Below are 10,973 nucleotides of genomic sequence, written 5' to 3' on the forward strand. Positions count from 1 at the left end.
AACTATATTCAGCAGTATCACTCATTTGGATTTTGATTGAAATCTACACACATGCTTGAATCATACTTGCATATGAAACATCTAAACGAGTACAGTTCATGGCAAACATGATGAATCCTTTTGCAAATGCACAAGGAACATTTCTCAATTGCTTATATGCATCAATCCCGAAAGATATTGATTCTTGTAAAACTAAATCCCATGTTATATGCATCAATCCCGAATAGGGAGGCTCTTTCATATTTAACAATCACTAACCTTATCAACCTAAGTTCTTGACAGTTCATCAATCTTCTAGATCAGTATCTAAGAAATAGGTAGCGAAGACAAAGAACGGATTTAATTTATACAAACAGCTGCATGAACAAAAAATTCACAATGTAACACCAAGCAGAAAAGCCTTATCAACAACTCTCTATATGCGACTCTCCGACACATCTCTTTGGTTTCCCTGCCAGGCAGAGAAGTATGTATGTAAAACTTCATAAGGAGTTTGTAAGATTTGTCTATGGAACACATCATATACACCAAACTAGGTCGAAACAATTATACTGATTATAAACAGAAGTTTTTACATAATAACAAAATCAGTCAGCAGCCTGAAAATCCCCGAAGTCCTCATCTGCTACATCTTCTGAATTTTGAGAATCTTTCGATTTTAAATCAGGTTGAGGCTGCTCTTTGCCATGATCTTCATTCTCTACTTCGAAATTTTTATCAGGGTTTGACTTGGATCTAGGTGTTTTAGGAGAAGCAGTTGGTGACAGAGTCGCTGGTGGAGGAGGAGGAGGTTTAATAGCAAGGGCAGGCTCTATAGGTTTACTTTTTTCCGTAATTGAAAGGTTGTTCACACTCTGATCGATGGATTTCAGCTTAGTATTGCCACCAGGTTTCTGACAATAATAAGTTTATTAATGACATGAGTACCAAACAATTTAATGAAGAAACAAAGAATAACTGACGAACTTACATTTTTCAACTGAAGAACAAGGGTCTCTCCATCTTTCAAACTGTAATCAACCGTTGAAGAATTCTGGAACTGATACTCCATTTCTTCAGCAGTTTTCTTCTTATCGAGATACCTAAATTCATAGGTTTATAAGCTTCAGTTCAATCAGGTAAATCTTTTGCTGAGACAACGTGCATCTCAGTGTTGTTATTCAACCAGGGGATTAATGTGCGTATGTTTAGTTGTGTCGATTAAAGAAAGTAAATATGCAGAAAAGTGCAAGGAATTACTTCATATGATCATGCAGAGCAGCTTGGAAGTCATAAGCTTCAGTTCTCTCTCGAAACCCTATCCCAACAAAAGCATGTCGAAGGCGACCACCTGGATAAACAAATCTAATTAAGAATTTAATTGCAATTTTAAAGTAAAGGATGAAAAAATCAATGGTTCTTTGTGCTTTTTGCATATAATTTCTTTGAAAGCGAGCTGCGTCCAGTAGGGTGTAATATAGCTTTTTCAAATAATTTAATCCTAAACAAGAGAATTTAGCCGCTCACCTATGTTCTCTTCTATTCGGAGCACAAAGTACCTGCATAAGGAAACAGAAACTAAGTCAGACAAGTTTTTTTAACTGAATATGCAAATAAGGTTATGCTATGTGCAAAACAAAATATAGCAAACCTGCTACTATCAATTACAGGCTCCACAGGATGTTGCTCTCCTTTCCTCAAAAAAGCCCGAGCATATAGTTCACCTGAACCGATTCAAGAAGAATGAAAATGCTGAACAAAAGGTAACAAATACATATCCCAACCAACACAGATCCAATTTACAATAGAAGACACTTATCCACCACATATACTGTAGAATAGTAAATTTTTTACCTGTAGACTTATCCTCAAGTCTGATTATGCACTCCTCTCCTTTGCTTATAACTTTCAAGACTCCTTCCCATGCCCATTTATTTACATCCCATTCATCAGCTCTACAAATAAACACAAATTAATGCTAAAATCATCACTGATCAACTATATTCTCGGCAGAACTGACAAGCAACAAATGGAATCGTCATCAGCAAGGATTTGATCATCACTAATGGCACAATCTTGAACTTCATATAATTTGTATGAGAGAAACACAGAGTTGACTCAGTGGCCACACAAACCTCAAATTCTAACCAGACTATCTGCCATCTTACATGAATATTTGAACATTAGGCAATACTGGAAAAATAAGCTCCTATTTACACATTAGCATCCTTCAAAGTAAATGCTCTGATGATGGCTCTTATCAAAGTATTAGACCAGAGAGCAACGAGGGCATTATAAAATTAGAAGGATAAAGATAGTCACATGATCCATGACCACCAGGTGATCAGGGAATAAAAGACCATAAAGCTTGAACAGCAACTTCTTTAACTTTTTACATGCAGATACTCAGCCAATGGATGTTCTCTGACTGATTTAGAGTTATCCAGTAATAAATTCCAGCTGCAACGATTTATATAGGCTTGAATAGTTTGGAGCAGCTACTTGCAATGTCTTGACTCTTGACAGCACCTACTGAGTTAATATGCAAGATACTGTAAATACTAAAAAGGATCTTAAAAAATGGCCAAGAATGTTATATTTGCAGAAACCAGGTATAGGTGCTTGTCAAGAGCTTCCACTTTGTGAAATACTACAATTAGTCAAAGAAGAAGAGTAAAAAAGCTAGTATAGATGGATTGGCAAAACAGGAAGCAGAGAAGGCAAAAGAAAAACTAAAGGCATTCACTTGGTAGCATATTGTAGCAGTGGCTAGAGAGATAGAAAAGCTAATTCTCATTTGGATTCAGATTCTCTTTATATTCGTCATTTCGCCTTTAATTGCCAACAGATGGCCCTATCTATTCAAGAACTATAATAGAACCTCAAACAAACAATATAATAAAAAAAATGGCGAGGTAACGGAAGGAAGGGTTGGTAAAAGTGATAACTTGAGCAAAATTTGGGTCTCTCAAGAATCTCACAAGGCTCGCAATTGGATCTTCGGATTTTAATAAGAACTAAAGAAATTACACGAAAATTAAAAGGATAGCACTCTAATTCTCGCAGAAATAGAGGGTCTCTTTCTAGTCGCAACTAGAAGATGATCACAAGTCGCAACAAGTGATTCTTTGATTAATAATAAAACGAGCAACGCTCAAAGGATTAATTCCCAAAATAATACTCTCTCATTCTTAAACTATTATTGATATACACCCATATTGATAGGGTGACAAATCGTACAAAAATAAGATAGGAAACTAATAGTTATATCCTAAAATAAGATAAAATATTAAGAATTCTAATCCTAATATATCTACTAATCATATTTTAACCAACTACTAAATCTATCCTAACATAAATAAATTAAATAAATAAATACCCTAATGGCTAAAACCCTTGAAGCCTAAAAATAGGAAAAACTTTCAAGTGAAAGGTAAAAACCCATAGGCCAAAATCCTAATAATAAATAATAACTAAAAGATAGTGTAGGCTTTCTTAAAATTCCATGAATTTTCAAGAATACCCATATTGGTCTATTGCTCCCGCATCAATAGGGCACACAACTGGTATGTCATGACCCGGCCCATGGCATTAGGCAGCAATAATAACTCACTGTGCACTTCATATTCTACAGCACATGAAATCATGATTTTGCTAATTACCACCAGCCCATATGTTGAGTATAAAGCAAATGATTTTCATGCTTCCCATATTGTTTAGAACTCCACTATTTGAGCTGGAAATTTTCAAATCTGTGTAGGATCAATAGTTGAAGGCCTTCAAGCTCAGCAAGTAGCTATTACTAATGCTAGCAACAAGACTAACAGCAGGAACACTTAGCATAGATCCTGCCGCAAAAAAGGTCCTATGAAATTCAAGTGTACATTCGTACACAAATCTAACCTTAATTAGTCAAGTTTTGCAAAGAGGCTAATAGCAATAAGATTTGAGTGTCACTTTAAACACGAGAGAAAGTTAAAAACTTGCACGGAGGCTTTGACCTACTATTTATGGCTAGAGAATAAATTCTATATGTTATTCTCTTGTTTCTCAAACAAAGTTATCTTGGTGTGTTAAAGGTCCATTGTGGTACAGTTTGGCACCCAAACCAAACCAAATCACAAATGTGTGGTTTGGTTTTCCCAGACCAAGCTGCCCCCCCAACCCCCCCCCCCCCCCCCCATGATTTTGCTAATTACCACCAGCCCATATGTTGAGTATAAAGCAAATGATTTTCATGCTTCCCATATTGTTTAGAACTCCACTATTTGAGCTGGAAATTTTCAAATCTGTGTAGGATCAATAGTTGAAGGCCTTCAAGCTCAGCAAGTAGCTATTACTAATGCTAGCAACAAGACTAACAGCAGGAACACTTAGCATAGATCCTGCCGCAAAAAAGGTCCTATGAAATTCAAGTGTACATTCGTACACAAATCTAACCTTAATTAGTCAAGTTTTGCAAAGAGGCTAATAGCAATAAGATTTGAGTGTCACTTTAAACACGAGAGAAAGTTAAAAACTTGCACGGAGGCTTTGACCTACTATTTATGGCTAGAGAATAAATTCTATATGTTATTCTCTTGTTTCTCAAACAAAGTTATCTTGGTGTGTTAAAGGTCCATTGTGGTACAGTTTGGCACCCAAACCAAACCAAATCACAAATGTGTGGTTTGGTTTTCCCAGACCAAGCTGCCCCCCCAACCCCCCCCCCCAAAAAAAAAAAAAAAAAGAGAGAGATAATTCATAAAATAGATTAATACTTCCTACGTTCTTTTATTATTGCTCCATATAGGTTGGACAAACTTTTTGGTAGTGGGAAAAAGGAAGAGAGAGAGGGGTAAAAGTACAAAATTACCGATGTGATGTAAACATAAACTAAAGAATCAAGTGTTAAAAGTAAGGGTATATTGGGTACTTGCAGTGTGAACACATATACTACCTCGGTTTTATATTATTTGCAACTTTGGAATATTTTATATCTCACAAAGTGCAAATAATATGAAATGGAGATAGTATTTTGTTTCCTATAATGGATATGCTGCAATATTTGTGAAACTTACTAAAAAGGCAAGTGGTGCAATGATTAAAAAATACAAAAAGTATATGAAGTTATAAAAATATTATTAAAAAAAAAGCCACAACAACGTATTGGTGCAATCTATTTAACATTGTTAACCAGTTTTTTTTTTTCTTTTTTTTTCAATTTTTTTTTTTTTTTACAATCACAAGTTATTCGATGATATATAAATTTTACAATCACGGGTTTATACTACCAATAAGTTTACAAGGTATACTTGGTGCATTAATGAGCTAATCAGAAAACATTTTCCAAGAAAATGATAATGAAATCTACTTTGATTCTGTGGAACTATATGGCCAAGTGGTAGGACATTACAGACTACAATGATTGATTGGAAGAAACAAATACATAGTATAAGTATTTGATACAACGTGCAACAATGATTTACATTTTGTTCAATATAGAAGCTTGAGTATAACAATCACAAAAAGGTAGCTTTGGATAAATGGATCTCTAGTAAGGTGTAAATGCAAGTTGCTTTCATTCTAGATTGCTTAGAGGAGAGATGGAAGGGAGATACAAGTTGACTATCTGGACTATAATAGCATAACAGCCTGACAGTCTTGAAGTGAAACTGGGAAAAGTAATAATTTCTTCCAAAGTTTTATAACATAGATCTAAATCTTTATCATCGACATTGTCAAATGATAGCCGTGGATCTCTAGCAAGGTGAAATGGTAAGTCGCCACTCGCCAGAATGCTAGATTGCTAGAAGGAAAGATAGCAGGCAGAAAGAAAGACTAGCCTATTTGAAACCAACAATAACAGGATTGCAGCTTGGCAGTCTTTAGATGAAGGAAAAAGAAACCTCTCAAGTTTATTACAGAACATCAAAAAGGAAGCTTGGTCTTTATCACAGCAACAAAGTTAAAGGGTGCATTAGCAATGAAGAACAAGATAGTGTTCATCTAAAGTAGAGTCAACTAAGTTGTTGTATACAATAAGAGAGAGTAAAGTGAAGAACAAGAAATTTGCAACGTCAGTGTCATAGTACTTTCTCCGTTCGTTTTATATTGCAATGTTGGAAGATTTACACTATTCACACACTTCTTTGACCATCTTTTAAGATTTTATACGTTAGGAAAAAAATAAAATCATGGCGCATCTAGTTACATTAATCTCGATACACAGTTAATATTAATTTACTGTATATTTAATAAAGATATTAACGGTATAACATGTGCATTGGCAACAATGCCAAGCGTGAAAACTCTAACATGTCAATTAAAAAAGAATAGAGGAAGTATGACACGGAAATATGGAATGAAAAAAAATATAGTGGTTCTAAACTTCCAAATAGATCCAAGGTATCCATCCATGTGCCATGTCACTATGGGTATAATTATAACCGTATAGTTGCTCAATTGGGAAAACCGAGCTCACTGCCAATTTTTACAGGTAGAATTGACATGCAGGTGTACTCACTAACACAACTACACAAAATTTACACTGCCTAGTGGATATGCTCTAACTCAAAAAGTTCCTTAGCAGAGGATAGGGGCCATAGGACATATCAGACTAATGATTACTGAGTGAGTTTGGTATAACTTGACAAGATCGCAAAAGAATGGCAAAGCAAAATTTAAGAAATTCAAGAAACAGCTATGATGCTCCCTGTTCTAAACTAGCAAAATTTCCGGCTCTCAATTGCAATTACCGAGTATGACTTCAAAACATAAATGCTTAAATAAAGAGATCTAACTCTTCACTGATACTCTGGTCTACCACATGCTTATGTTCCATGAGAATCTATGTAAGCAACCTCCATATTATCAAGGGGGATCCTGTACCAGCCTAGCTTATTACCACAAAATCTGTTCCTCAAGGTATGGGGCCAAAAGGTGGATCAAGAGACTAGCATTCTTCAGCTGTGTGTCTATTGTCTACTGTCCACTGCCTAGTTCTTTACCTAAAGAAATAAAGTATGACTGGCAAAAGAAACAGTTTCAGAGGCTTTGAACATCAACAAATATTACATAGGCTCAAAATGCTCCAAGGCGATAAGGTTTTCCTGCACTTGAGTAAAGTAAACAAGAAAAAAAAAATTGTGTGACTCAAGCAGCGACGCAGTGTGCCTTAGTGGGTACAATAGGCTCACCTCTAGTGTGCCTTATCACAATCACCAAACCAAAACCAAAAAAGGCACATGGCCAATTTTTCCTTGTGCCTAGGCACACTTTTTATACACTGACATAAACCAAAAGGAACAAAAGGTTTCATTGGCATGCATTGAAGAAGGAATTAATGCTTCCATACAAACATCCTAGATTAATGTAAGTAGTAGTGATGTGAATCTCAGGAATGGTTGACATATGGAAAATGCAAAGTGGAAGTACATAAACTTATGGTCATAGACATTATTCCTTGTGGTTCAGCACCATACAGCTATCCTTAAACCTTCATGGGCATTCATTCAAACCCAAAAACCACTCTACAATGAGAATCTACTAAAGAACATGAGTCATGACCATCCAAATTAATTGCTTTCATGATTCATTATTAAACAGCTGAGGTTCAACAAAGGCAGTAATTGTATTTCATATTTTCATAGTATTTCTTTTGTCACTTATGCATTGTAACGGTAACTGCAAATTAAATTCTGGATAACAATGAAATTTTAAGAAAAAATGTGCATGACATTATGTCAGTATGAAATGGTTCTAGAAGAAAATATATACAGGTAGAAAGCTCAATAATTTAACATTGAATCCAAAAATTGAATGCACGAATAAAATACCTGTATGAGGCAGCAGTTTTCCTTGGGGGTATCTGAAGAACACAAAACCACAATAAGGCCTTAAACTATATACATAACAGACAAGATCCTCAAGGAAATTGTGTTCATTGCAATTTAGGATAAAATTGGCCATAAAAATCAATCATGACTAAGATCATAACTACATGTTACATGACAATCGGCAAGTAACCCGAAACTTTCATTGGGAAATATAAGGTTCACAAAACCACAAAGCAGTTCACCGAAAACAGAATCTTTGAAATTACAAAATAAAGTCTTTTCTCGGAAATAAAAATACTAAATTTCAGATCAAGATACACCAAGTAAGAAACCACATCAACCTATGCCGAACTTGGTGGTTAAACTCGATTACGATTACAAACAATAGTGTAGTTCCCACCGAAATGTAGCTCTGAATCACCATGATAAATAGCACATGAATTAATGCAGATGGATTATATATCTGTAATTTCATAAACCCAAGATCGACAAAATCCACCTCAATCCACAGTGAGATACACATCTAACACTTTAAACCAAGTTAATCAAAGAATTCGAAAACATTAAACAACCCAATAATCAAGAAATTAACCCTACAAAATCAAATTACACAACTAAAGCTCAAAGATCATAACCCAAAAATAAAAAATTAATCAAAAACCCCACTAATCCGTGATCAGAAAAGCAGTAATATGCATTAATCAACTGTTCCATTTTCTTCCACGTCATCTACATTTGCATACCAGTTTATCAAACATAGTTCCAAAAAATTCAATATTTTCAATACAATATAATAAAACCCAACTCCCAAATCAAATAAAATTGAAATCAGATAGAAGAAAGAGGGAAATTACGATGTAGACATAGCATTCGGGGACATGAAAGAGGACAAGTTCAATTGGGTCGTCTTCTTCTTCGGTCTCATCTATTTTTTGTTTACCATTTGATGAGGTTTTCTCCGTCTCCATTGTTGTGGTCTAAAGCTGAGAAAGAAGATGAAAGTGATTCAAAGTTCTGATTTCTGATTTTGAAATGGGGTTTTTGGTAAGGTGGTTGAAGGGGATTCAGGGGGTGGTTATGGTTGGGAAGAGTCGCTGAAATTTTCCGTTCCTCTTTTCCTGGTTGTTGCTTGGGAAATGTCAATTGTTAGCTCAGGGGTCATGGGTGATTCAGGTGGGCATGGACCGGGCCGGGCCGAGCTAGCATGAGGTAAAGATGATCATGTGGCTGGTCGGGTCGGGTTTGGTTAGGCTTTATATAAAAAAAATACTAGTATGCATATTATATCAGGTCGAGCTAAGGATCGGGTTGAAAATGCTTGCCCAAACCCCATAAAATTGGACTAGGCCTAGCATGAGGGTCAATTAGTACAACTTCAAAATTATCATATCGAATATGGGATAAGAAGCATGTCGGCAATTCATGGGTTGTGCATGAACATCATTTCCAAATGATTGGCACAAGGCTAGCACGAGCACTTTGCGATGACCTATTGTTTAAACCAATTTACCAAATATATAAAAACCCTTTAAAGGCCTATATGCATAGCATTATGGCACGACATGGTGCATGAGTTGGGCTATGCATGAGCGAGCCTAGCACAACACGGGTTTTTTTGGCACATTCAAGACTCGGTCTGCTTGAGCACAAGAGACCTTGGTACGACATGTGGGCCTACATGGCTTAGCCCTTGCTCGTCTTTGACTATGAAGTTAGGATAAATCAGGCCGCTTCAAGCATAATTGGACTTATGGGATCGTGCAAGTCACAAAAAATTACATTCCAACAACAGTACATATATAACATATACTGTTTCAATAAACTTAAAAAAAACATAAGAGCTACAAAATTAGGACACATAGGCAAATATACAAATCATTGATCACTTGAATATTGTAGGCGTCGTTCGATGTGCGCCTACGTTAAAGCATGTGTGAATATGCTTGGCACTCTTAGGAAGTGGGAATTGACATAATACGATTAGGGACAAGGAAAGTAGGGAGCCACCAACAAGTTTTTAAGGAACTTGTAACCCGTTCATGGATCATAAAAGGCAACCACGATTAAGGGACAACGATAGGCAACAATGATTGACCCGTGAAGGTTACACCCAATTCATAATCCATGAGATTACTAACTCCATATGGTTCGGAACCACGAAAGGAGGATCGGGGATGATGGTACGAAGTGAGTCATGGAGTAACATTCACCTGTATTGGCCTCTACTCGATTCTTATAGTAAAAAGTGATTCCTGCGATCTCAAAGGCATACAAACAAAATATTCAATTTGCTCTTAACTATTATTAGGCTAAATTGGTTAAATATTAATGCACCATATAATTCTAAAATATTTGTGATCACTTGATTAAACAATAAGATTAAAAAGGAACCTAAACCGGTTCTCCAAATTATCTTATTAGGCGTGATTTTTCAATTACATATTCCCTTTAAACATGTAATATAGTGATCATAATAACAATAGAATAAACATTAATATTGGAAGCAATTTAACAATAAATCCAACAATATAAAATCGTTAGAAAAATAATAGAAATAAAAGGAACATAATTCTTACTTTGATTCTGTTTGCTTGCAACTATAAAATATTAAACGAGTTAGTAACTTCAAGGAAATAATAATAAAACGATAATCAAATAATTTAAATAAAATAGAGTTGATTTGGGGCCAAACCCTCAAACAATTCTACCTTTAACGCCTTGGCTTAAGGACAGAACCAAGAGTAAAGTATGGACTCTTTGGAGTGCTTGAAGAAGGAATTTTGAAAGAAGAAGGGTAAGGCTAGTGTTTAGGCTAGAGCATAGAGGAGAGAAAAATAGAGAATTAATTCATGCCCCGTACATCAGAAATGAGGGGGTATTTATAGAAAAAATGTATTGAGGGAGCACACGGAACCCTAAAAAGATAAAAACCCTAAAAAAAATGCACCACGACACGGTAGAGGGCACCGTGACACTGTGACTGGCACCGTCAGACGGGGCAAGTCCCCGTGACACGGTGAACAGTTGTGTGACGCGGGAAATTTTTAGGGTACGAGGAATAAAACGCGTGAAGGGTTTACGCGGAAAGGACAAGGAATTGCCCCGTGTCACAGCAGGGGCACCGTGTCACGGGGAATCCCACCGTTGGACGGGGAACATTCCCGTGACACGGTGGAC

General features: G+C 36.0%; 1 protein-coding gene across 1 annotated transcript; it reads right to left on the reverse strand.

The window, feature by feature from the left end:
- Positions 1-318: 318 nt before the first annotated feature.
- LOC110686000 (uncharacterized protein At1g03900-like) lies at positions 319-8,951 on the reverse strand. Its single transcript, XM_021862579.1, has 8 exons — positions 8,651-8,951; positions 7,797-7,828; positions 1,834-1,934; positions 1,631-1,703; positions 1,507-1,538; positions 1,240-1,330; positions 971-1,082; positions 319-893 (listed from the first exon to the last, which is right to left on the reverse strand). Exons 1-8 carry the CDS (start codon positions 8,762-8,764, stop codon positions 588-590), a joined length of 861 nt encoding a protein of 286 aa, XP_021718271.1. The 5' UTR covers positions 8,765-8,951; the 3' UTR covers positions 319-587.
- Between the last annotated feature and the right edge of the window lie 2,022 nt (positions 8,952-10,973).

This window comes from Chenopodium quinoa, unplaced genomic scaffold (assembly GCF_001683475.1).
Source record: "Chenopodium quinoa cultivar QQ74 unplaced genomic scaffold, ASM168347v1, whole genome shotgun sequence".
Lineage (NCBI taxonomy): Eukaryota > Viridiplantae > Streptophyta > Magnoliopsida > Caryophyllales > Amaranthaceae > Chenopodium > Chenopodium quinoa.